The following is a 27,069-nucleotide window of genomic DNA, read 5'->3' as shown; positions in this document are numbered from 1 at the left end:
TGTGTGCAGTATGTGCACTCTTCTGTACAGTACAGTGTGCATGTCTGTTCACAGTATACAGTATTTCTTGCATAGTGCGTGCGTGTGTGTGCGCCCACACGCGCGGGGGGTTGAGGGGCCAAGACCATGTCAGGCCCAGGGGGCCAAAATTTCTTAATCCGCCCCTGTATACCGCGTGACCCGTGAAGTACATATTCCGTACAATTGACCACTAAATGGTAACACCCGAATAAGTTTTTCAACTTGTTTAAGTCGGGGTCCACTTAAATTGATTCATGATACAGATATATACTATCATATATACTATCATCATAATACAGTCATCACACAAGATAATCACATTGAATTATTTACATTATTTACAATCAGGGGTGTGGAGGGAGGGGGGGGGTGGGGGGGGGTATGGACATCAAGTAGTGGACATAGAGAGAGAGAGAGAGAGAGAGAGAGAGAGAGAGAGAGAGAGAGAGAGAGAGAGAGAGAGATCAGAAGGCATAAGAAAAAGAATCTGCATTTGATTGTTTACATTTGATTATTAGCAATCCGGGGAGGGTGTTAGTTTAGGGTTGTAGCTGCCTGGAGGTGAACTTTTATTGCGGGTTTGAAGGAGGATAGAGATGCCCTTTCTTTTATACCTGTTGGGAGCGCATTCCACATTGATGTGGCATAGAAAGAGAATGAGTTAAGACCTTTGTTAGTTCGGAATCTGGGTTTAACGTGGTTAGTGGAGCACCCCCTGGTGTTGTGGTTATGGCGGTCATGATGATAGTATATATCTGATAGTACTGTATCATGAATCAATTTAAGTGGACCCCGATTTAAAGAAGTTGAAAAACTTATTCGGGTGTTACCATTTAGTGGTCAATTGTACGGAATGTATTTCACTGTGCAACCTACTAATAAAAGTCTCAATCAATCAATCAATCAATTCGTAGAGGATTCTGGGTAATGAAGTTTTCTTACTGGTTTAATATCCCTACAAAAATCGAGGCGTTATTATTCAATTCTGACGTTGCTGTTGTGTGCAAAATGCATGTAAAATCTAATTTTTAATAAATAACGTTCTGTATTAGTTTATGTGAAATGTGACCATTTGAGCGATATATGCACATCTATTTTTGTATTGCAAGCGCACGCGACACACGCACACACGCACACGCACGCACAGTATAATATGCTCCACGTCAGACAGGGATTAAAAGGGATGTGGGTTAGCCCTGAATTATCCACGCCTGTGTTCAGTGGGTAGTGCAAGCGTCGCGCGCTCATCCCCAGACTTTGCTTGGAGAGACATTTATTTTTTTTTATTTTTTTTTTACTTGCGAACACACGCTGTTGCTTGCATATGTTTTATTTTTGCAGAACATTTTGTCTCTGCCGAGAGAGATGAGAGGAGAGCACGTCGAAGCGTCCACGCAGGCGGCGAGGAGAGTGAAGGAAGTCACGCTGGACTAAAAAGAAAAAGGAGGCGTGTAAAACAGCGGCGGTGTATGCGAGCGTCTCTAACCGGGGTTAGAGTCCCTTCAGTCCGCCCGGAGGACGAGGATGGTCCCGGGTGCTCCGAGCACCGGCACCATGCTCCCCGCCTCGGAGGCAGCCAAGATCTACCAGACCAACTACGTGCGCAACTCCCGCGCCATCGGCGTGCTGTGGGCCATCTTCACCATCCTCTTCGCCATCGTCAACGTGGTGTGCTTCATCCAGCCTTACTGGATCGGAGACGGCGCCGACACGCCGCAGGCCGGCTACTTCGGCCTCTTCCACTACTGCATCGGCAGCGGCCTGTCCCGGGACCTGACGTGCCAGGGCAGCTTCGCCGAGTTCGCCAGCATCCCGTCCGGTGCGTTCAAGGCCGCCTCCTTCTTCATCGGCATGTCCATGGCGCTGGTGCTCAGCTGCATCGGCTGCTTCGCCCTCTTCTTCTTCTGCAGCACCGGCACCGTCTACAAGATCTGCGGCTGGATGCAGCTGGCTGCAGGTAAGACGCGGATGGAGCGGCATCACCTCAAAACGATCCACTTTGGGCACAATGAATCCATACACACACACACTCAGATATAGATCACTTCATAAAATACTATTAAATATGAACGATTTAACCTAGTGATCAGAATTTCAAATCGATCCAGATTGTATACATGCACTATAAAAAAAATACCCGGTTTTTACAACATAAAATAACAGTATTTTTTGCACACATCAAATTGTAACAATACAATGTACAATAATACACTTATTTCACAGCTTTTTATTGGTATTTCACAGTAAATTGACTGTCAAAGAAACATTAGTTAGTCATTTGGTGTGAATTTACAACATATTTTACAGTGTGCGCACTAATTTTCATTTGAATGGAATGCAATTTCTCATATTCAGAGCAATCAATCAATCAATCAAAGTGTATTGATATAGCCCTTAATCACGAGTGTCTCAAAGGGCTGCACAAGCCACGACGACATCCTCGGCTCAGATCCCACATCATTGGCAATAAAAACTCAACCCAATGGCCACAGTGAGAAACTGAATTAACTAGATTTTATCATATTTTTGTAGAGAAAATGATTATGATGTTTGGACAGATGAATCACGACATCACAACTTTGAAACACTCAAAGTTGTGATGGCCTTATCTGGCCCGGACACGGAAAGGATTGACAGATTGATGGCTCTTTCATCAATCTGAAAGAGCCATCTTTCTGGGGGGTGGTTATGGGTAGCACAGTTGCCAATCAAACTGCTTTACTGTAAGGTCGGCCGCCGCCGCCTTCCTGAAGCTTCTTTTTGGAACTACCTCAGATTGAAAAATGGTCCCAAGAAGAATGTTGTCGATTTTTGGAAAATCCGGGGGAGAAGGTGTAAATCTCACACCAGGCCGTACCCATGTCCGCAGCACCCCCCCCCCACCCCCGGGCGACCGGTGCAATGGACTTCGAGTGGATCTCATTAATAGTGTGAGAGTCCAGTCCATAGTAGGGCCCGCAGGAGATCATCTTGAGTGGAGACAGGTCAGACGTCCCCAACTGATGCACAGATGAGTGGTCCACCACGGGTCCCGACTGTGGTCACCTAATAACCTGTGGTCACCTAATAATCTCTCCACGCAGGAGAGGGGGGCAGAGCAGAAATAGAGACGGAAGATCAACTGGTCTAAAAGGGGGGTCTATTTAAAGGCTAGCGTATACAAATGAGTTTTAAGATGAGACTTAAATGCTTCTACTGAGGTAGCATCTCTAACTGTTACCGGGAGGGCATTCCACAGTAAATGATGAATAAATGGGTTATACTTGTATAGCGCTTTTCTACCTTCAAGGTACTCAAAGCGCTTTGACACTATTTTCACATTCACCCATTCACACACACATTCACACACTGATGGCGGGAGCTGCCATGCAAGGCGCTAACCAGCACCCATCAGGAGCAAGGGTGAAGTGTCTTGCCCAAGGACACAACGGACGTGACTAGGATGGTAGAAGGTGGGGATTGAACCCCAGTAACCAGCAACACTCCGATTGCTGGCACGGCCAGAGTACTGGAGCCCGAATAGAAAACGCTCTACGATGCATTCTTTACTACACCCCCCCCAAAATATATATTTTTGGAATATAACTTCTTATCAAGCCAGATCTGATCCAGAATGCACATTTGTAACTAACTTAAACAATGTAAAAAAAAATTAGATTTTTATGGATGCAGCTCAGTCGCCTGAATTTTAATGTAAAATGTACACTGGTTTTTACACCAAATGACTATAAATCGACAAACAGTACCACTTTTATTTTTCACTTTCGGGCAACTGCTGACTGGTTTTTTTTTAACCGTAAGATTTACAGTCGCTTTTACTCCGAAATACTCTAAATCAATCAATACAATACTACTGTCATTTTTACTGTAAGATTCTAGTAAGTGAGCTGCCAGTGTTTTACCGTAAACATCTTTGGTCCTGCTGGCTTCACCTGGCCGGAATCTGCAGCTCTCACTGGATCGGTCCACAGCTGAGTGTGAAGCGACGAGGATGAGAATCAGCACTTCCAAGTCCAAGGCCATGGTTCTCGCTCGGTAAAGGGTGGAGTGCTATCTTCGGGTTGGGGAGGAGATTTTGCCCCAAGTGGAGGCGTTCAAGTACCTCGGAGTCTTGTTCACGAGTGAGGGAAGAGTGGACCGTGAGATCGACAGGCGGTGTCTGCAGTGATGGGGATCCTTTATCGATCTGTCGTGGTGAAGAAAGAGATGAGCCGGAAGGCAGAGCTCTTAATTTACCGGTCGATCTACGTTCCTATCCTCACCCATGGTCATGAGCTTTGGGTTCTGACCGGAAGGACAAGATCACGGGTACAAGCGGCTGAAATGAGTTTCCTCCGTCGGGTGGCGGGGCTCTCCTTTAGAGAGAGGGTAAGAAGCTCTGTCATTTTGGAGAAGCTCAAAGTAAAGCCGCTGCTCCTCCACATCAAGAGGAGCCAGATGAGGTTTGGGCATCAGGTCAGAACACCTCCCTGGGTAGGTGTTTAGGGCATGTCCGACCGGTAGACCACAGTTGGGGAGACTATGTCTCCCGGCTGGCCTGGGAACGCCTCAGAATTCTCCGGGAGAAGCTGGGCCAAGTGTCTGGGGGGAGGGAAGTCTGGGCTTCTCTTGACACTCGGGGTATTTAGAGAAGAAAAGATTGGAGGCACATCATGTCTTTACATCTGGAGGGGTCCACAAAATAAGCATTAATCGGTAGAAGACAAAGTTGGATATATTTGTGCATCGTATAAGATTGTATTTGATTGACACGATGAGTGCCGGGCTGCAGCACTGTAAAAAAAAAAAAAGTTGAGAAAATGCAAATTTTCAAGGCAACATGATGCAACAAGATTTTTGCGTTTTCTCAACTTTTGACTACTATTGTTGACTTAACTAAGATTTACAAGTTGAGATAAGAGTTATGTCAACTCGGATCTTTCAAATCCTTTTTGAAAAATCTATCTTGTTGTAGTTAATTTTGTGGCGAGTTTGGTCCATTTTACAAAAGAATAAAGCCACAAATCATATGGAATATTAACTTGTGATCATATGTGATATTAACTTGTGATCATATGTGATATTAACTTGTGCTGCTTTAAATGGAATTTAGATATTGACTTTTACAAAATAATAAATCCACAAATTATATGGAATATTAACTTGTGATCATATGTGATATTAACTTGTGATCATATGTGATATTACTGACAAGAAGATCCGAGTTGACATAACTCTTATCTCAACTTGTAAATGTTGCCTTGAAAACTTTATTTTTTTTACAGTGTGCTGTGATCGTGACGCTAATGAGAAAAAGGATATGTTTGTTTGCAGCTGATTTCCTGCTACAAATATTAGTCTCATCTACAATTCATGTCTGCAGTTGTTTTTATGATGTAAAGTATATTTTGTACCATTTAGCTGTTCCTGTTCCTGTTCAGCAATGTTTGCTAGTGATATCAAAAGATTCAGTACATGCTGTTGAGCGTACAAGACATGTCTTCATCTACTTAATACTATTAAGGAGATTTTCTTGATGCTAACAAATATCACCAAAGATGCTATAATGTGGTCATCCGTGTCAAATAAAGCACTTGGTTTTCCTGCATAACAACAACAACTAAGCTTGTAGTTTTTGCTATGAAAAACAACAAACATACAGTAGATTGGACCATCAATCACAATATTTATTACTCGGACTTAACATGACGTTAGTTTATTTGCACAACCAACTCTTTGTAGTTATATTTAGGCATATAGCTACCACAAAAGAACACAAAAAACAAAAGCGATTTATTGTCTTTTCTTTACGTTTAGTTCTGCTCTCAAACACTACTAATGTAGTAGAGAATAAACTTGATTGCATCACAGAAAGTTTGTCAATCAAATCAAAAGTTCTAACAAATATTTTACAAAGTGATCACTGCAGACACAAGCGGTCTGATTGTATTCCACAAGATGATGAAAGTGATATTTTTAAGAGCCATTTCCTTCGACACTTTCGTTTTTTCTCTGACTTTATAACCTTTATGAACCACTTCTTTCAGGACTCTATGAAAGCTATTTCCTACCTCTGTATTTGAATGAGTGGAACACCCAAGAACTGAACAGCAAGACGGCATTTTCTGCTCAAACTCTACACTCACTCTCACAAGCTGCTTGGCCATCGTGTGAATTAAGCCGCCAAGAAGAAAAACGGATGTGACGTCATATGCAACCCTGCTATTGAAAAACAGTACCACTTTTATTTTTACAGTGCAATTCTGGCGACTAAACTGACACACCGTAAAATTTATAGTAGTTTTTACACCAAAAATACTGTAAATCCAAAAACATTACAATACTACTGTTATTTTTACAGTAAGATTCTGGCAACTGAGCTGCCAGGGTTTTACCGTAAAAATACACGGTTGGTTTTACAGTGCATTACTGTGAATGGAAAAAAGGTAGCAGTTTTGGTTTTACAATAACATTTTGGCAACTGAACTGCCAGCTACTATCTAAAAAACCCCCACCACCCTAAGAATTGTTGTTTTTGTAATCAAATCTGGTCTAATGTAAGCTGAGTATTATCAAACCAGATCTGATACAGATTGCACATTTGTAACTCATTTTCTTTAAAAATGGATGAGGGATACAGTTTGTTTTCAGAAGCTTACTGTATTTAGGTATCATACGCTTAAAAACAGCCTTTTTAAAAACAACAAGAAGTTACTATATGTTCAGTTAAAACACATTTTTTTACAGGTTATTGTCAAGCTGGTGTAATCTCATTACATTTTTTTTGACGAACTGGATAAAAAAAAGTGTTGATACCCAATCTGTTTTATATAAATATTTTCCTGACAAAAGAAACCATCAGAGAAAGAAAAAAAGAGAATAAATCATAGCATTTGTTGTTGTTTTCTAATCAAAGATAGTGGAAGAATGGACCAGATTGATAGCTCAATCAGTAGAGGACTCCCTCTATCAAGCACCATAAATCAGTACAGTATATACATAAATAAATATATCTATATATCTCCATAAATCAAGTGTGAGAACACAACTTGTGAGAACAACTTCTTCAGACAAAAAAACTTGCTCTCAAAGCTCTCTTTCCTTCACATATGAGACTATAACTGCTGAATTCGCAAGTTTACAGCCATTAAGACATACACTGTCATTTACATGCAAAAAAGAAAAAGAAAAATGTCAGCAGCAATAATTAGCAGGAGAAAATATAGCTTAACGTTGGTCCTCCTTAACGGAAAGTCATTGTTGTGATTAACAAGCATTTTTCCAGCATCGATATCGGAGACATGTATTTATTTTGTATCGAGTGTTCGAGCCACACTGAAATGGTTTAGAAAAAGTTTTTTACAATTTTCATGTTGTGAAAAGTATAATAATATATTTACCTGAAAAAATATGTTTTTCCCAAGACTTAATCTGCATAATTTAAACTTAAAAAAAAAAAACAATTCTGTGAAATGAATTTGTTTTAGCAGTTAAAAAAAATGCAAAAATAAGAGAATAAAGTTGTATATTTAAGGGAAAGACTTTGAAAAACATATACTGTATATACAATTTATATATGTATACTATACATACATACATAAACATGTTATTTAGGAAACAGTAATCTTATTAATAATAAAAATAATATTTATTATTATTTTTTAAATCATATATGTTTACGTTATAAAAGTTATTTTTCCCATAATAAAAATGTACATCCTATCCATAAAGTCTCTTCACAATTTTAAACATTTATAACAAAAGCAGATGACAATATTTGTTAACTGGATTTGCTATAAAGTCATTAATGGTTCAATTGTGGCAATGGAATGGAACAGAATACATTAGACACCATTTCAATGTGATCACAAACTTTATTAAACATCTTATCAACTGACTTTGCACAATTGTAAAGACAATTTTTGGACACCCTGTTTATTTTTATACCTAAAATGTCTTATTCTCAGGTAAAAAAAACAACAACAAAAACCCAACGTTTTTTTTTTTTTATGTAAGGTTTGTATTAAGGAAAAATAAGTGTATTTTTTTTTAAGAAAAGTTATATTTGTTTGAGAAAATGTAATACATTTTAGACAAAAAGTCTTACAAGAAGAATAGCACAGTTTTAAGATGTATTATAAAACATTTTGATTCCTTTTCTTCATTACAAAAAAGCTGTATGATGGTACAACAAGCTTGTAAGGTTTTTTTTCCGGAAAAAAAGGGCAGAATTATAAAAGAATGAAACATGTACATGTTTACCAAAACATTTGTTTTGCAAGAAAAAAAGTTGCAAGTGACAAACATAAAAAGTACCAATGATTGTCACACACACACTAGGTGTGGCAAAATTATTCTCTGCATTTGACCCATCACCCTTGATCATCCCCTGGGAGGTGAGGGGAGCAGTGGGCAGCAGCGGTGGCCGCGCCCAGCAATAATTTTTGGTGATTTAACCCCCAATTCCAACCCTTGATGCTGAGTGCCAAGCAGGGAGGTAATGGGTCCCATTTTTATAGTCTTTGGTATGACTCGGCTGGGGTTTTGAACTCACAACCTACCGATCTCAGGACGGACACTCTAACCACTAGTACATATATTTGAAATGAAAAAAGTAATTAAAAAAAAAAGTTGAACATTCTTTTCTGTAAAAAAAAGTTGAATGTATATGTTGTCATTTTACTAGAAGGAAGATAAATATATATTTTTTTAATTTTAAAAAACTAATATTTTTTAAAGAAAGTAAATTTTTTCTGACTTTTTTTTCAGATTTTTTTTTTTTTCAGAATATAAAGAATTCTGAATCCTATTAGAATAAAGGCTTGCCTCCAAACACAACATGCAGTAGAAAATGAAATAATGAAGTCACTCAGGAATCAGATGAAGTGTTTTAGCACAGAAAAGTGGGGCGGCTTGGCTCAGTGGCTAAAGTGGAGGGTAACGGGTTCGATCCCGGTCTTGCGAGTTCATGTCGATGTGTCCTTGAGCAAGACACCAAACCCTTCTCCTGATGGGTGGTGGTTAGTAGAGGTGGGGGAAATAATATATTTTTAGATGCAATTTGGTCATGGACGATTATATAATCGATTCGTAAACATCAATAATTGATAATAGATTTATTCATTGTAAATAAAGTAAAGTAAACTAAAGTTTGTCTGACTGCAGCGAGCCACCTAAATGAGAGAGCCGACCAGCTCCTTTATTTTAGGGCACTTATGTTCCAGTTTTGCAGACATTTCCATGAATTTAGTAAATGTAAAGATAATGAAGGTATCTGTTTTTCATTACAAATGCACTGTTTTTAAAAGTTGCAAATGATAAACGCTTATTTAGAGAAACGAAAACAAATGTAAAACTGCATCCATATACAGAAATTAAAGAAGCATCAATATGTTTAATCGTAGCTTTTGAATCGTAATCAAATCGTGAGGCGCCCAAAGATTCCCACCTCTCGAGGTTAGCGTCTTACATGGCAGCTTCCGCCATGAATATTCCACAATTTCGTTGTTCTTAATGAATGTGCAATGAAAATAAAAGCTTATTCTATTATACTCATTCTGTAGAAACAAGAGAAAATTGTTGACGGAGGCACATTTAAAATCCATGTCAGCAGGGAGTCATCGGGTCTCTTCGGATCAGGACCACAGACCAATTGTGAGGATTAAAGTGGATCACCTGCTTTCACTAATGAGGATTTAAAGGCGCAGTAACCAATCTGTGACTTCTCCTTAGCTCTGTCATTGACAGGTTGCTGAGCTCAAGTCAATAAACAACACAAACATGGCTGCCAGGAGACAAATAAACAAGGTGTCCGTCAAAGGGGATGTTTTATGGGCGGGATGAAGACGACACGGTGCAGATGGAGGTCGCCGGGACGAACTGTCAGCAGCCTGCAAATCAGGTTTAGCCAGAGGAGGCCGTTGACATTAACGTGCGCTAACAATTTGACAGGAAACGTGCACGCTCACTGTGAGGTCACGGAATGGCGGCCGATATCCAAACTAGTCAATAACTAAATATATTTAAAACATTTAAAATGAATAAATGCAGCAAATAGAACACACAACCTAGATTCTAGGACTGCACAAGTTGTCTGAGCCGTGATTATATATTCCATTTTTAAACATCAGCCAAAGCGCCACTTTAGCCGTTAGCACATTAGCATGTTTTCAGGGCTACACGCAGGACTGGCAGTTTGGATTGTGGCGTCGTCAGGGCGGGGATCTAACGATGGCACTGCAGGTGATTTTCACACCTCAGAGGCAGAAGTGGAAATAGCATACAGAGGTGATGTTCAGCAACTATGCTGCCAGCAAACAAAGACACACCAAAGAAATTATGGCATTGGTTAATTAAAATGCATAGAAATTATAAAATATGTATTTTTTTAATCAGATTTATTAGGGGTTGAGATTGCAGTAACATTGTTGCTGAGAGCTTAAACTGGAAACTACTTTAAAATAAAAACAAGCCAGTGCTAAATGTAGGAGATGTTCCACTCCAGTCCTGTGGGGAGCGCTAGTTGCAAAGATGGCAGGTTGGTGCGTTTATCAACAGCAAATGCATATTGACAAAAAAGAGCTGACAAAAGGTAAGCTTTCACAATAAATGTAGATGATAAAAACGGATAATAAAAAAATAAAAAATACCAGCTAAAATTTAGCATGCAACGGGATAAAGTATTTTAAATAAAGCCAAATATGCAAAAATCATAAAATTCTCAAGACTCAAACACTTTTTTTGAGTTTTCTCCCCTATTTTTTAGATTAAATAAATATAAATTATAATACCTTTTTTTTTTTTTTTTTTTTTAACACCACTTTGACTGTGGAGACACAAACCGAGACTTTAAATAAACCCAATTTGGGACAGACTACTGTTTATGCCATTTCTTCTGCCTCTGATTATGACTGTCACCTATCATGTAAGTGCAAAATTTTTAATTTCAAAGTTTGGGGGAAAAAAATTCAAGACTGTTTTTTCTTCTTATTTCAATGTTTCCTTTTATTGAGAGCCTCACTGAAAATGTGGGTATGTTTGTTCAATAAAGTCCTAAATTAATGTATCTTAAAATGGTGAAGCCTCAACACCAAGATCCCAATTTTTTTAAATTAAACATATATTAACAAAAATTATAATAAATAATTTTTGAAATTACTTGATATATTTGACAATTAGATGCAAATAAACATTTTAATGAAAGCAAAATTATATGATGTATATTTGACATTTTAAAAGTTATATACATATTTAAAATACTATTTTTTTAAAATAATTAAATACCAGCTAAATTAGATGTAAACATACCAATAAACTATCATGCAATTCTGAAGCCTCAAACATTGCACCATTTTTAATGTAAATACATAAGGAAAAACTACAGTGAATAACTTTAATAAATATTTTTGAAATAATTACAAAAACATTTAAATACCATCTACATTTTATTGGGAACATTTTTAATTAAATACATATTAAAAAAATATTGCAAATATTTTTTAACTTACCAACTAATTTTTGCCAAGACATATTTAAGATAAAGCCAAATATAAATTATCATAACATTCTTATGTCTCAAACCCCTTTTCCCCATTTTTCAAAAATGAATAAATAAATAAAAAATGCACAAAAATACCTGATGAATTCAACTAATTAAGGAGATGTATTGTAATATAGACACTCTACATAAATACATAACATATACAAAATGATTAATGCATTTTTGAAGTATGTTTCCCTAAACTTTTCCATGACTAATATTAAAAATCGTTTTAAGCAATAGAAAAAAACTGAATCTTATATAGATTAAATGTGTTATTACAATTAGTTGTACTAGTGCCAGTAGTATTCAATCAGGACAGCTGTAGTGTTAGTATATTTTTTTCAATAAAAAATACATTATTATTTCACTTGAATTGATCATAATTAATCTTTTAGGGTGTGGTGAAGATTGATCCATCTGTAAATTTACTTTAAACTTTTTAAAACTTGAACATTTGAAATAAAAATAAGTATATGTAGACCCCTATTTCTTTTTCTATGTATTTATTTTGTAGACTTAAACTTGGATAAGGTCCTCTGGTTGTACCACTGAGGTGCCCTTTAAATTAGATGATGATGATGATAATAGTGTGTCCACTTGCCTGACAGCAGGGTCTTGACGGGGAAATAACGAGGTCTTTCTGGGGGTCTCTGCAGCTTAATGAGGCTCCTAATCAGCAGAAGCAGAGCAGCTGGTTGGTTAAGATCCTAAGGGAGCGTCACTAAATAGGCTGCCTGCTCTGTCCTCCACACAAGGGACCTGTGACGCGTCAAAATTCTGCATTTGAAGCATAATACGTTTCAAAGAAAACTATTGTCCATTTCAATTATTTTTCTCACGCAATGTCCTCGTCCTCTGTTGGCTGAAGACATCAAAAATCTGCAGCCCTGCAAATAAATTAAAAGCACCTTGCTTAATGTCGGCCTTAATGACTTCCTATGGCGGATTCTTGTGAATGTTTCAACGCATGTCCTTGTTTCCTCACCGTCTCCCTTTCAAGTTGTTTTATTTATATATTTTGGGGTGGGGGGAGGGTTTGCTGCACTTCACATTGCTAACTTCTAACGTGTCCTCTTTTCATACCTTCTTCTCCTCGCTTTTGACACACAACTGAGCGCTAACAAGTAAGAAGAAGGGTATATGTGGAAACTTTCTCCTTCAGTTGGGGGGGGGATGGTGACGAAACCTACAGCAAAACACTAGTCAAAGATCCTCTTTTTGACAGGAGCGCTCTGCTGTTTTTAAGCATGTACTGCTGGGGCAAAAAACCTCTATGTAACAGGAACACTGCCGTTTTGAAGTAGCAGCCACGGGTAAAAAATCCTCTATATTCGTGCTGTTTTGAAGAATGTATTGCTAGTCAAAGATCATCGCTGTGACAGGAACACAGTGCTGTTTAGGCCCCTAATACTGGTTAAAGAGCCTCTTTCCATGGGCGTTTTTCAAACACCTCCTGCTCGTCAAAGATAAATATATATAACAGGAACACTGCTGTTTTAAGTACCTACTACAAAAGTCAAAGATCCTCTCTATACGTCTGCTGTTTTAGGTTTCTACTACTGGTAAAAGATCCTCTATACAACAGGAGCACTCTGTTGTTTCGAAGTACACAATACTAGTCAAAGATCCTCTCTGTTCGTTGTTTTTAGGTACTTACTGCTAGTCAAAGATCATCTATATGACAGGAGCACTCTGCTGTTTTAAGTTTCTACTACTGGTAAAAGATCCTCTATAAGCACTCTGTTGTTTCGAAGTACAAAATACTATAGTCAAAGATCCTCTTTGTTCATTGTTTTTAGGTACTTACTGCTAGTCAAAGGTCATCTATGTGACAGGAGCACTATGCTGTTTTAAGTTTCTACTACTGGTAAAAGATCCTCTATACAACAGGAGCACTCTGTTGTTTCGAAGTACAAAATACTAGTCAGTGATACTTCTGTCTCTGTCCGCTGTTTTTAGGTACTTACAGGAGCGCATTGCTGTTTATATGTACCTATATAGTCAAAGATCCTTTGAGGCCGCGGTTTCTCAGTACCTACTGCTAGTCAAAGATTCTTTATACAACAGGAGCACTCTGCTGTTTTTAAGTATACCTATACAGTCAAAGATCCTTTGTGTCTGCTGATGTTTAGTACCTACGAGTAGTCAAATATCCTCCATATGTCTGCTGTTTTTAAGCACCTACTGCTAGTCAAAGATCCTTTATATAACAGGAGCACTTTGCTGTTTTTAAGTACCTACTACTTGTCAAAGGTCAGTTTTCTGTTGTTTTTACGCACCTACTGCTAGTCAAAGATCCTCTGTGACAGGAGTGCTCTCCATTTTCCTCTATATGTCTGCTGCTTTCAAGCACGTACTGCCATACATAAGAGAGTATCTGTCTCCGTTGCCACAGCAACCGCCTCCTCCTACCCGCCATCTTCACACTCCCACAACGTGAGGATGGCTTCCTTTAAGAAAGTTAAGACGAAGGAGGCCATCACGAGAGCGAAGACCTCCTCCGAGTCCTACACCATAAAAATGCTAATTATTTGGTCTGTTTTTCATTACGATTCAAGCTGAACAATTAATAATAGTTTAAAAAAAAAAAGGTTAATGTTTAATGACTTTTATCAGACTTTCAGGGCTGCATCAATCTTGTAACAAACAAAAAAAGAGCTAAAAATCGCCTCTCCTGTGTGCTTGCGAGGAAGCAGTAAAAACAAAATAAACGTTATGCAAGTGAACACTGGAAAAGGGGAAATTTGGGAGTTGAACAAAACCAAAATAAACTGATGAATAACATCCTGTAAGAAACTGTAAGATCATCCACACCACTAGGTGGCAGCATAAGACTAAAGTGATGGGGCTCTACATAGCATTGAATGCTACATCATCAGTAGTACAACTTTATATTTTAAGTATAACTACACAAATAATATATATAAATATAATTTAACTTTTTGGCATATTTTTAAACATATTTAACTTTTTGACAAAAGTTTAACCTTGGAGTGTGATCAAAACATGTCCCTTTCTAAATGATGAATGCAGCACTTAAGATATCAATGTAAGTCCACGCAGACACAACTTCCTTTTAGACGTGATTACATCGTAAATTTCACTCCAGCATCAATCAAATTGATGGCGCACTCCTCCTACTTGAAGCATCCATCCAAAAAAACTACTTTGACGCCGCGTCAGCAAGCATAATAAATCTTATAAACTGAATGAAACATAGCTTGAACGGTATAGTTCTTTAAACGAAAATTAAGGATTTAGATAAATGTTTTGGGGTATTATTTATTTAAATTGTATTTAAATTTAAAACAAAAAATATATAAATGTAAAATTCACTTACATTTGGACGGAATTAGCTTATGTGATATTTAAATTAAATCAAAATAATAAATTACATTTAGTCAATAACTAGAAATTGTATTAAATGTCTAATTTAATATTATTATACTCTTAGAATATTATATAGTTACAGTTGAATATATATATATATATATATATATATATATATATATATATATATATATATATATATATATATATATATATATATATATATATATATATATATATATAAAAATACACATATGCATACATAAATACACCAAAAAAATCATGTGCATAGTGATGTACTTAGTGTCATGTACATACTGTATACCCCCCACCCCCATTTTTTGTATATATCATTTTTCAAATCACCTGACATGTATACTGTGTATATGTACATCATTTATCCATTTTTTAATGTAATTTTTTATATACATGTTACAGGTTATATATCTTTTATTATTGAATGTATCAAATGTGATTAATATTTAATGGCCCACAATGGAAACAAGCCTTTTGGCTTTTTGTGCCATCCATTTGCCTTTTTAAAGTATTACATGGATTCAATTATTTAAGATGGCAATAAACTTATCAATCAATCAATCAATCAAGTACATATACATACATATATACACTACCGTTCAAAAGTTTGGGGTCACCCAAACAATTTTGTGGAATAGCCTTCATTTCTAAGAACAAGAATAGAGTTTCGAGTTTCAGATGAAAGTTCTCTTTTTCTGGCCATTTTGAGCGTTTAATTGACCCCACAAATGTGATGCTCCAGAAACTCAATCTGCTCAAAGGTCGGTCAGTTTTTTAGCTTCTGTAACGAGCTAAACTGTTTTTAGATGTGTGAACATGATTGCACAAGGGTTTTCTAATCATCAATTAGCCTTCCGAGCCAATGAGCAAACACATTGTACCATTAGAACACTGGAGTGATAGTTGCTGGAAATGGGCCTCTATACACCTATGTAGATATTGCACCAAAAAACAGACATTTGCAGCTAGAATAGTCATTTACCACATTAGCAATGTATAGAGTGTATTTCTTTAAAGTTAAGACTAGTTTAAAGTTATCTTCATTGAAAAGTACAGTGCTTTTCCTTAAAAAATAAGGACATTTCAATGTGACCCCAAACTTTTGAACGGTAGTGTAGATACACATATATACATATACATACACAGTATACTGTATATATTTATATATATATATTAAAATCAAAACCTAGTGAACATACCAAGCTGGACTGATAGTTCTCCATCTTTCCTTCCCTCCGCAGGAACGTGTCTCATCCTGGGCTGCATGATCTACCCCGACGGCTGGGACAGTGACGAGGTGAAGCGTATGTGCGGCGAGCAGACAGACAAATACACGCTGGGCGCTTGTTCGGTGCGCTGGGCCTACATCCTGGCTATCATGGGCATCATGGACGCCCTCATCCTCTCCTTCCTGGCCTTCGTGCTGGGGAACCGCCAGGACAGCCTCATGTCCGAAGAGCTGCTGGTAGACAGTAAGACACAAAGGACGCCACATTGATGCTTATGCTAATGAGGCACTGCCAATTAAGCACCTAAATCCACCTGAGACAAACTCATTTGCATACGAGAAGCGCCTTCTGGTCGCTTTTGTTGGCTTTGTTTCGTTTCTCGTCCAAAGAAGACTAGGCGAGACTACAGATGAAGGAGGGCAACAAGGCGGCCATTTTGAGGGTTAATTGAAGGCCAGAGTGATCCAGGTACTCAATCGCAGCCATTATTTGATGAAACAAACAAGCAGAGGTTAAAATCAGGGATTTAGTTGAAAATAATTCATACCAGAAAGGTTATTTTGCAAAGAAATCACTAGCTTTGTGCCTAATTGGGCTGCGGTTAAAAATAAAAACAGAAAGAGAGCCAACTATTTTTTTTTTCTTAGTAAAACTATTGTGTAACGTATACACAAACAAGTACAACCACCAATTGTTCCCAAATATAGTACAGTAGTACCTCAGGAATCGGCCCTTGTCACATCATGCTTCAAATAATGCGGCTTTACCACATCGCAGATTAAACTTCTTTTTTTTTAAGCATATTGTACAATTTTTTTGGTCTAATTTAAGCATTTTCAAGCATAGAAAATGCTAAATAAACTTCAAATATTAAAACTAAAGTAGTATTGGCCACTAGTGGAGACGTAACCAATCAGAGTGCGCTGTTCAGTATCATGGCCACTGATAGGTTCAGCCTCAGGCAGCGTTACTATAATGAATTAAAAGATTGTAAAGTACTAAAGCAGGGGTGTCAAACTCATTTTCATTGAGGGCCACATCGCTGCTTTCAGAGGGCCGCTTTTTAAAAATTAATTGACATTATGCATGCAGGTAATAACCTGTGATTAATCATGATTAATTGAAATGCATATGCATTTGATTATTAGATTTTTTTATGTACATCTTGCTTTAAAATCATGAATAAAGGTGACAAGCAGATATTTAACTATTTGTTTTTATGTCACAAAAATAGTTTTGCAATACAGCATATAATAATATAATTGGCATGATCAGATAATATTGAAGTTTAAAATATGCATTTTTTCTGTCAAAATTGAAAGAACAAATGTATTTAGTAAAAAAAATTAAACAAGTATTTTATTGAAACCCATTTTTTCCAGGCTTTTGCGGGCCACATAGAATGATGTGGCGGGCCAGAGCTGGCCCCTGGGCCTTGACTTTGACATCTGTGCACTAAAGGAAGGGTGTTATTTCATGTCTAATTTTTATTGATACATTTCCGCCGTTTAGACATTTTCTACTTCCTTGGCCGGCATTATCAACTCATTCTGCTTCAGTATGGTGCAGTCTAGCAGTGCTAACTTCCAACTGCTTTACCAAGTTAGCTAGCTCCACGCTGTGTCATGTTTTTGATGATTATTTTTTAAATTCAATGAATATCATTCAGTTCTTCTCAGCACTGTCCTCCGCATTTAGTTTCTTCCTTCTAATGGTTAGAAAAACTAAATATGTACATCTCTAGCTATAAGCTAATGGTCGGATCTTACGAGTTTCACTGTGACATTCGCTACGCTAACTAGTGGCGGGGAGGCGCATTACTGTCCATCCATCCATATTCTTCCGCTTAGCAGAGGTCGGGTCGCAAGGGCAACAGCCTAAGAATAGAAGCCCAGACTTCCCTCTCCCCAGCCACTTTGTCGAAGCTCCTCCTCAGGGATCCCGAGGCGTTCCCAGGCTCTTCCTGTGGCCTCCTACCGGTCAGATGTGCCCTAAACACCTCCCGAGGGAGGCGTCCAGGGGGCATTCTGACCAAATGCCCAAACCACCTCATCTGACTCCTCTCAATGTGGAAGAGCAGCGGCTTTACTTTGAGCTCCTCCTGAATGACAGAGCCTCTCACCCTATCTCTAAGGGAGAGCACCGCTAACCGACAGAGGAAACTAATTTCACCCAAATGTACCCGTGATAACCCAAAGCTCATGACCATAGGTTAGGATGGGAACGTAGCTCGACCGGTAAATTGAGAGCTTTGCCTTCCGGCTCAGCTCCTTCTTCACCACGATGGACTGATACAGGGTCCGCATCACTGAAGACGCTGCACCGATCTGCCTGTCGATCTCACAATCCACTCTTCCCTCACTTGTGAACAAGACTCCGAGGTACTTGAACTCTTCCACTTGGAGCAAGATCTCCTCCCTAACCCAGAGATGGCACTCCATCCTTTTCCGGGCGAAAACCATAGACTCGGGACTTGGAAGTGCTGATTCTCATTCCAGTCGCTTCCCACTCGGCTGTGAACCGATCCAGTGAGAGCTGAAGATCCTGGCCAGATGAAGCAATCAGGACCACATCATCTGCAAAAAGCAGAGACCTAAGCCTGCAGCTGCCAAACAGTCGCCGCTCAACGCCCTGACTAGAAATTCTGTCCATAGATTTTCTGAACAGAATTGCTGACAAAGAGCAGCCATGGCGCAGTCCAACCCTCACTGGAAACAGGTTTTGACTTACTGCTAGCAATACGGACCAAGCTGACACAGATCATACAGGGAGCGGACCACCACAATCAAATACCTTCTCCAAGTCCACAAAATACATGTAGACTGGTTGGGCAAACTCATATGCACTCTCAAGGATCCTGCTGAGAGTATAGAGCTGGTCCACAGTTACACGACCAGGATGAAAACCACACTGCTCCTCCTGAAACCGAAGTTCAACTAGCTGGCGTAGACTCCTCTCCAGTACACCTGAATAGACCTTACCGGGAAGGCTGAAGAGTGTAATCCCACGATAGTTGGAAGACATCTTCCGGTTCCCCTTCTTAAAGAGAGGAATCACCACCCCGGTCTGCCAATCCAGAGACACCGCCCCTGATGTCCACACAATGTTGCAGAGTCTTGTCAACCAAGACAGCCCCACAGCATCCAGAGCCTTAAGGAACTCCAGGCGGATCTCATCCAACCCCGTGGCCTTTTTAACTACCTCAACAAACTCAGCCCCAGAAATAGGAGAGACTATTTCCAAGCTAATCTAACCAATTTAAGTCTATGAGCACTTCTTCCAAGACAAACCAAACAGTCCAGTTGCGATCGATTGAGTGCCCTGAGATGACAATGACCTGGATGATTGACAACCTTCATAGACTAACTAATGTTTTATTTAAAAAACAAGTGTCATAATGTTTACGGCTGATACAGCTATTATTCCATTCCAAACACTACACTCTAGTGGTCATCAGTGGTACTTTCCACCTTTTAACCGTTTTCTCCTCTTTTCTCCCCCAGAGTGTGGCAACAATTCCATATAATGTGCTGCAAAGCAGTAGTATCACACGTGCAAAAAGGTAAGAAGTGTATTTAAATTTCCTGTTTAAAATCTAGTCAGATTTATATATTATTTCACAATAAAGTGTCTTTCAGCAGGTCCAAAGTCTAGCATCATGACGTCACCTGAGGATGCTGCAGTGTTCTTCTGGTCAGAGCTGATGCCGGTGAAAAAGATCCTAGTCCACGAAAAAAAGAAGGGGAAGACTGGGCACTTTTTCCCCCCGGAACATTCCATCTGTAAAATAGGAGTCTCATTGATCGGAAACTGCTTTTTGGGGGGCAGTTTCCTTATGTTGTGTCCCAAATGAGACATCGGTCCATGTGGATGGGACACGGCTTCACCTACAAACTGGTTTTCAAAAAAGTGTTTTGCTCTGGATTAATATTTAAAAACAAAACAAAAAAACAAACTACAAACTCGTTTTAAAAAATGTGCTTTGCTCTGGATTAATATTTAAAAATCAAAACAAAAAAAAACAAGATCGCCCTTTCATTTGGAGGTCTAAAACGGAGCGCACAGCTGCGAACAAATGTATGTTTTGTTATACTTAAATGTTTGATGTACAACTGTAGAAAATTAACTTGACTTATTTATTTTAAAAAAAATGTATTAGTGTGTGCCATACAGTTTATGTTCTGAGACTGACAGTATTGTGGGAGTACTAAAGCTTACATGCAATGCATTATGAGAAAGACAGCAGGTAAAGCACTGAATGCTACCTCTTTCGTTCACTTCTGATGCTTTGGTTTTGTCCAATAAATACAACACTGGTGTCTTTTCATAAAAGCAGCAATGTCGCCCTCTTGTGGCCATAACAGATCTGCTGCTTCATGGACCATTCAACAGCACAGCTGAATAAACAATTGTCTCCTTAAAACACAGCTTTTGACTACTTTCACATGTTTTTGTCTCCCCCAACTCCCCGTTTGCATGACTGAGTTAACTTCAATGGCAATGGTTACTGATATTAGACTCATACTGTGAATCTATTATGTATAACTGTGAAAACACGGATTGTATTTACCCTAAAGCAGAACTATTCCTCCAGGCTTCATATAAATACAAAATGACAAAACATTTGAATAATTTGATATCATTGAATAAATAAATGATGTAATAAAAATTTAATTTCCTTGATTGGTCCAAAATTGGCTTACCTTAGTTGAGTTTTCTCACTTTTATCACCACTAAAAAAGGGACACAAAAGCTAAGCAAGCGTCACAACAAGTCTTATAAAACTGTTATTACAGTGATTTATTATAATGAACCATGAAAATAGCCAACCAGTGCAGTGTCTGTGAGCTCCTCCCCTCGCCACAAACACACTCACACACACAAATAATAATAATAATAATAATAATAATAATAATAATAATAACAATAATGAAAAATAAAGGACAAGAGTCCAGAGAAGGTTGAAATAAAAAATTATGCTACAGTCACAGAAACATTCAGCTTATGCCAAGAAGAGCGTTCGTACAGTATGTACAACCATTATCTTTTTAAAAAAATGGAGGGGGGCAGGCATGGGAGCGAATTGTACAAGCGTAGAAAAGAAAAAGAAGCCAATATTTACAAACGTTTCCTGGTGAAAGCTGGAGTAACCACCTATACATTAAATTACACTTTCTACAAGTGATGCCTGATATTCAAAAATAAACTGCTAACGTCCTACTTGCGGGCCTGACCACCCTCAGAAGACCACCACAAACACACACGCACACACACACATACGCGCACACACACATGCAGGTAGCCCACTGAGGTGGTGAGGCGGCCCCACGAAAATCGTTCTTCATCTCTGCAGCGGTGAACAGATATTTATTGATAGCGGAAGTAAACAAAATACGGGTTTTTTTCTTCCTCTCTATACAAAACAAAGCTTTGAGTTTGCTAGGTTCAACAAATAAAACAAAAGGATAGACAGACGAGAGAAGAAGAAGAAGGAAGAGGAGGGGAAGGGCTATAGGCTGGAATGTCCATTAAACAAAGTGCTAGGGTCGAACAACGGGAGCCCAAACAAGACACATGATAGTGCCCCTCCCCTACCTGGGACAGGAAGGAAGGCTGTATAAAAAGACGAGAGCGCTAAGAGCACCGAGGGGGATCGTCCATCTTGTAAAGTTTGCCTTTTATGTCAGTCCTATTATTTTTTAAATACCCTTTTATCCAACAATAACTGTTTTTCCACTGGCCATAGAAAACCTATCTACACTTTAAGGTACACGCCCCCTGACCCCACACATCGTCCTCAGAGTTCAATGCCACCCCGTGCTCAAGTAACCCGAACTGTGGAAGGGCGTCGAGGAGGTGGGTGCTCCGCGTGTGCCAGAGGGCATCGGAGAAGTGCCGGCCGGGGCCGCACCTTGCTGAGTCTGTTGTGGGGGAGGAGGAGGAGGCGGCGGTAGTCCGGCCTGCTGAAGGGAGGAGGGGTACGAGGAAGGGGGCACCGAGTTGTTGGCAGTGGCGGTGGGGTGAAGCAACGCCGTCTGAAACCCACCCAAGGTCTGAAAGTGGTGGGCTCCGCCGGATGGGGGCGGGGGCGGCGGCGGTGGAGGAGGGGTGAGAGATTGCGAGGGCTGGCCTTGCTGCAGCGGGGGGGCAGTGGTCAGCAGGAGCTGGTGCTGCTGGATTGGTGGGGGCTGTAGGTTGACATGCACCAGGGTCGGGCTGGTCATGTGGTGGGGTGGCGGGGGTGGCGGCGGCGGAGGAGGAGGAGGCGGGGCCACTGAACTCTGGTAGTGCACGCTGTGAGGGAGAGTCTGCATCATGGGTTGTGAGCCAGGAGGGTAGGGGGCTGTGACCGCTGGTTTGAACCCAGGGAAGGAGCCCGCAGGGGAGGGAGCCTGACTGGGAAAGTAGGCAGAAGAGACCGGGGGAGCTGGCGGCGGAGGCGGGGGCGGTGGCGGGGTGCCCTGCGAGCTGTATTGGTGGAACGACGACCCCGGCGCCTGTGGCGTGGCTTGGTTTTGGGGCTGGGAGGAGAAGAGCGCCCTTTGGCTGCGGTAGGGCGAGCCCTGCGACTGGGTGTGGAGGAGAGCAGGTCCTGGGTAGTGCACTGGCGAGGAGGGCAGGGGTGCCGGGTGCAGCTTGGTTGGGGTGACTGGGGCTGATTTGGGCTTGCTGGGCAGCTGGAGGGCTGTGTTGGTCGCTCGAGACTGACTGTCGCCATCTTCCTCCTTTGTTGGCCAGCTGGAAGGCGGCGCAGGACCAGGAGAGCCCGGCTGTGAGACCAGAATGCATCACATTCAGCTCTGCTCATTGACACAATAAACTTTTGTGTGTTTAGATGATGACTCACTGCATGCGTTGGGGTCCTCTGGGGTCCCGGGGACGGACAATCTCTCGTTGCAGGTGTCTCTCCACCCTCAGCTTCACCATCTTTGAAGAACACAACACACGTTAGACATGAAATAATGAATTTTGCACCTATTATTATTATTATAATTAATAACTCCTACCTGTGTCTTTGTCCTTGCTGAGCGACAACGCTCTGTGGTAGCTGCGTTCCCGCGCCTGCTCGACAAATGTGGATGACGTCCTGAAAAAAAGAGCACTCTTTCACCGGCTGCATGGACAACCACCAGACCTGACGTCTTACCATTGTCCTTCTCCTCCCTCCCGCTCCTCCGGGCTGTCCACCTCCTCGGTCGTCGGAGGTTCCTTGACGGTGCAGAGCGCTGCAGGAGGTGGCGGAGGTAGGTTGGCCTCACTGGTGGTCACCATGGTGACGGGGAAAGTGTCCATGCTTAAAGGGGGAACGGTGGACACAGGGGAGCTGCACTCCGTCTTGGAACCACTGCGGCGAGCTTCGCGCTGTCGCTTCCTGTATTCCAGCAGGGACACCTGTGAGAAAAAGGCACCACATGTTAAGAGTTCACAGACCACCTTTGTTTGGCTCTCAGAAGATCCCACCCACCTTTTTCTTCTGTGGAGGGTTCTGCGCAGACCCCACACCCTCACAAGTGCCTTCCCCATTTAAAGAGCGTGAGAAACCGCCCGAACTTGCATCGTCGGAACAGGGGAAAAAAAGTGGCCCCTGTCCCTCGCTGAAGGGTGGCTGAGAGGACACCCCTGCCACGGGCCCCACTGAAGCTTCTGGCCTGAAGGGAGCAGGCAAGGGCTCTAGTGTGTGCGAGGGGGTAAGGTCCTTAAGGTTGGAGTTGATGGGAGAGAAGTTCAGGCCAGCAGGGACGGTCGGGACTCTCTCTGGGCTCTTGATCCAGCCGGGGAAAGAGGAAGCACACGTTTCGGCAGAGGAGGTAACCTCACAACCGCCCTCGACGGTCCCCACATCGGCTCGGTCCTCTGTAAAGTCAACCGAGTCAATGGCTGGGGGCTGCGGACTGCCAGGCACTGACGTCTTGGCTTCAGGCGGAACGACATCAGTGCTTGGTGCCTGGGTAGAAGGAGACAGGACCAACGAAGGGGGACGCTCAGCCTGCAAGGAAAACAAAGATGAAGGCATAAACATCAGCTTATATTCCTATGCAAAGACTTTAGAGGAACATTTGGCTCACTCACTTCTAACAAAGTTGGTTTCATGTTAACATCTGGCGAGCTTTCTGTTGAAGATTCACTCTGTGAAGAGCAGACGCACATTTCATTGAATCCAAGAACGTGGAGGCATTCATTACGTTCCGCCTTACCTCCTGGGGCATGTTAGGTGTTTGCGTTGGGGTGCTGGCAGAATGCTCCATGACAGTCTCATCGTTTCTGGGACATGGCGGTGTGGCCGACAATACGGGCGGGGCGGATGTCTCCGATTGTTCGCCTCGGGTGGGTGTGGCACAAGGGGAGCCGTAGGGGGTGGAGCTCTCAGACATGCAGGCGTCTAAGGGACTCAACCGTCGCTTTTTTAAAGGTGTGGGCAACTCTGAATGATTTAAAAAAACAAAAAAAACCTCTTAATGCAACCCCCTTTTTTTTTCCTTTATCACTCAGGTTTTCTAGTACTCCTCCTTTAAAGACGTACCAGGTAGTGGACAGGACCCGTTGTAGGGAAGGGGGCTGTCCGAGTCTCCATTGATGGAGGGGCTGAGCGGACATTCAGTGGGCATGAAGAGACTTGGTCTTCTGGCCGGGCTGGTGGACCCCTCCTCTTCTAAAGCTTGCTTTAACCATCGCTGTAGGAAAGAATGGATTGTGAGTAACCCAGGTAGCCATGACAGTTTCAAGGTGAGAACATTGTGAGACCTTCTTGCAGGAGCCAGTGGACGTAGGCGTTTCTGGCAGTTCTCTGGAGCGTCGTCTCCCAGTGGGGACTCCGGGGGTTGTGGGGCTGCGGTTAGCCAGGAAGGGGGACGAGAATCTGACGTAGTGTTTGGGCGTGCTGTAGACCTGTGGCGAGCAGGCCAAGCCCGGGAGGGCGTTGAGCTGGGTGGCAAGTACTTCGGGGTCACTGCTGATCCGGAGCGGCCGCTCAGGCACCGGCTCTGGAGTGCGCGCTGCCGGACAATCCAGCTGTTTCTCTCCTACCCACTCACTGACAAAGTGCTGCAAAGAGAAGAAATATTTTGCAGGAGACCACTTGATGACCTCATGTTTCAGAAGATAAAATATCCACCTACCTTTTTAGTTTTAAAGCTCTTGCTCCCGGAGCGGTTTCGGTCGGGCGCAGGCGAGCTGCTGTGTGGGGGGCTGGTGTCGGGCGCCTGGGCAGAGACCGCCTCTGGCTCTGGCAAACTAGGGGGCTCTCCCTCTGGGGTTTCACTGCTCAGAGGCTCAACGGGCTCCACAGGACTCAACGGGGCTAAGTCGGAGCAGGTGCTGATGGTGCGAGCACGTCGTCGCTGCTGGCCAATGTGCGTGCGGTTCCTAGAGAAACTTTTCCTGTTACGGGATCCTTTGATCTTGGCTGGCTTCACTCCTGGCTCCTCTTTTACCTCCAGGAGAGGCTGAAAGACAGATAAAAGAGCACTTACAGCTATGAAATTGGAACCATTACTACAGAAGAAAACCTGGTGTCCTCCCTTTGAAAAGCCTGCATTGCTCTATTCTCAAACACACAGCTGAACTAAATATTAAGAACAGGAGAATATTACAAGTAGTAATGGGTGAAACGATACTGAAGCACCAATGTCTTATTATACGTGAAGTGATACCGCGTCTCTCAATGCCTCGATCTTTTAGAAACAAACCATGTCACCAATGCAACTGCTGTGCCGTTTATTAGGAAGTGGTTCTTTCAGCGCAGGAGTGGCGCATCCGCGTTTGGCATCGGTATTTGTCGCCATAATCGATCTAAATGTAACTAAGGAAAAGGAAAAATTCCTACGTTTGGAATCATTTTGATGGCGCCATTATGAAACAGCAACACATTGCCAGTGCAGTGTCAATACAGTCAGTGAGTCATTTACCCATCACTAGTATTTTGTGGCATGGTGGGTTGAGGGATGGAGCGCAATGACAATCATCGACTGACTGACACATTTGCAAAAAGTGAGGAAAAAACATTAAAAGCTAAACAAATGTTAAGAATTACACATGCTAAACAAGATAGAGCCACCTGTGAGCGCTTTTAGATAGGGGAGGGCCCACAGTGTGTTCGCTGCTTGTTGAAAAGAGCAATACACTAAATTGGCACCACTGATCCCTCTTGTTCCATCTTCTTATTCTCTTGCAGACAAGATAATATAATATGCTTATAAAATAATGTGTTTATGACCAAGGGTTAACAGGTAGTGCCCCAAATAAATGAATGTATTGGCAACACTGCTATTTTGTCCAATACACTTTCGGTACTAGTCAAGACTGTCTATAACAACCACTCAAACAAAACGGCAAAAGTGGCTACTATAAGCAGGTTGCCATGACAAAGTCACACTTTGAAACTGTATACAATGGAAAGCGTTGGACTAGTAAACATGAGCGGTAAATGTTGAGTAATGTGATAATTCGCTGAGACAATGAGTAAGACAGCTGCTGCTTGCTGATTTGTTGACAATTTACATACATGTAACTATCCTGCGCCAACGAGCATTTTCCAGCACAGGTAAGTGTAGTATGTATCAAATCACGCCCTATTAGCCGTACGTCCACCACAAGCGAGCATCACCGTTATTTGCCATTATTTATTAAATCATCAAAGTTAAAACATTACGGAGAAAGGAAAACAAATATTCATAATGTACTAAGTTCATCCTAATAATAGTAAACAGATAATAACCTCTTATGATGCTGCAGCCTTTTCACACTGATGGGGCCGAGTGGGATAGTACAATAGGAACAAAATACATCTGGTTGATTTCCAGAATAAAACGCTCTGTGTTTAACAATACTTAAAGACAAATCCAAGCAAGTGCACCCCTCTTCTGTCCTTTTCCAGTTGGATCTTATGCCTGTTTTGTATATAATTTATCCCAGGGGTTCTTAACCTTTTTGACC

At 41.2% G+C, this 27,069-nt stretch overlaps 2 protein-coding genes across 8 annotated transcripts in view; one reads left to right on the top strand and one right to left on the bottom strand.

Moving 5' to 3' along the window:
• Window positions 1-966: 966 nt before the first annotated feature.
• Window positions 967-20,701, top strand: lhfpl3 (LHFPL tetraspan subfamily member 3). 2 transcript variants are annotated; one of them, XM_062066810.1, is made up of 4 exons: window positions 967-1,978; window positions 16,150-16,380; window positions 19,641-19,699; window positions 19,779-20,701. In XM_062066810.1, the coding sequence occupies exons 1-3, from the start codon at window positions 1,546-1,548 to the stop codon at window positions 19,661-19,663; spliced, it is 687 nt and encodes a 228-aa protein (XP_061922794.1). In that variant the 5' UTR covers window positions 967-1,545; the 3' UTR covers window positions 19,664-19,699; window positions 19,779-20,701. The 2 variants fall into 2 exon arrangements, with proteins under 2 accessions (XP_061922794.1, XP_061922793.1); XM_062066809.1 differs by having other exon boundaries at window positions 19,776-20,697.
• A 223-nt stretch (window positions 20,702-20,924) lies between these two features.
• Window positions 20,925-27,069, bottom strand: part of kmt2e (lysine (K)-specific methyltransferase 2E) — a 55,921-nt gene continuing 49,776 nt past the window's right edge. For 4 of the 6 annotated variants that reach the window (XM_062064757.1, XM_062064756.1, XM_062064758.1 and 1 more), the window contains 10 exons: window positions 25,254-25,580; window positions 24,880-25,179; window positions 24,659-24,809; window positions 24,333-24,559; window positions 24,208-24,264; window positions 23,603-24,124; window positions 23,285-23,529; window positions 23,145-23,224; window positions 22,985-23,064; window positions 20,925-22,907 (listed from right to left, as the gene is read on the bottom strand). In XM_062064757.1, the coding sequence (XP_061920741.1) occupies window positions 21,942-22,907; window positions 22,985-23,064; window positions 23,145-23,224; window positions 23,285-23,529; window positions 23,603-24,124; window positions 24,208-24,264; window positions 24,333-24,559; window positions 24,659-24,809; window positions 24,880-25,179; window positions 25,254-25,580 (2,955 nt within the window). In that variant the 3' untranslated portion in view covers window positions 20,925-21,941. The remainder of the gene's footprint in view (window positions 22,908-22,984; window positions 23,065-23,144; window positions 23,225-23,284; window positions 23,530-23,602; window positions 24,125-24,207; window positions 24,265-24,332; window positions 24,560-24,658; window positions 24,810-24,879; window positions 25,180-25,253; window positions 25,581-27,069) is intronic. The other 2 variants (XM_062064759.1, XM_062064760.1) reach the window with 1 other exon arrangement.

The sequence above is a fragment of the Entelurus aequoreus genome, linkage group LG12, assembly GCF_033978785.1.
Source record: "Entelurus aequoreus isolate RoL-2023_Sb linkage group LG12, RoL_Eaeq_v1.1, whole genome shotgun sequence".
Lineage (NCBI taxonomy): Eukaryota > Metazoa > Chordata > Actinopteri > Syngnathiformes > Syngnathidae > Entelurus > Entelurus aequoreus.
Note: the sequence above shows the minus strand (reverse complement) of the source record. Positions and strands in the feature narration are given on the sequence as shown.

What these genes read in the sequence shown, in the direction of transcription:
- lhfpl3 (XM_062066810.1), top strand. Translation starts at nt 1,546, where the DNA reads ATGGTCCCGGGTGCTCCGAGCACCGGCACCATGCTCCCCGCCTCGGAG. An exon ending in CTGGATGCAGCTGGCTGCAG is followed by an intron (nt 1,979 to 16,149) that starts GTAAGACGCGGA and finishes TTCCCTCCGCAG; the next exon opens with GAACGTGTCTCATCCTGGGC. An exon ending in CGAAGAGCTGCTGGTAGACA is followed by an intron (nt 16,381 to 19,640) that starts GTAAGACACAAA and finishes TTTCTCCCCCAG; the next exon opens with AGTGTGGCAACAATTCCATA.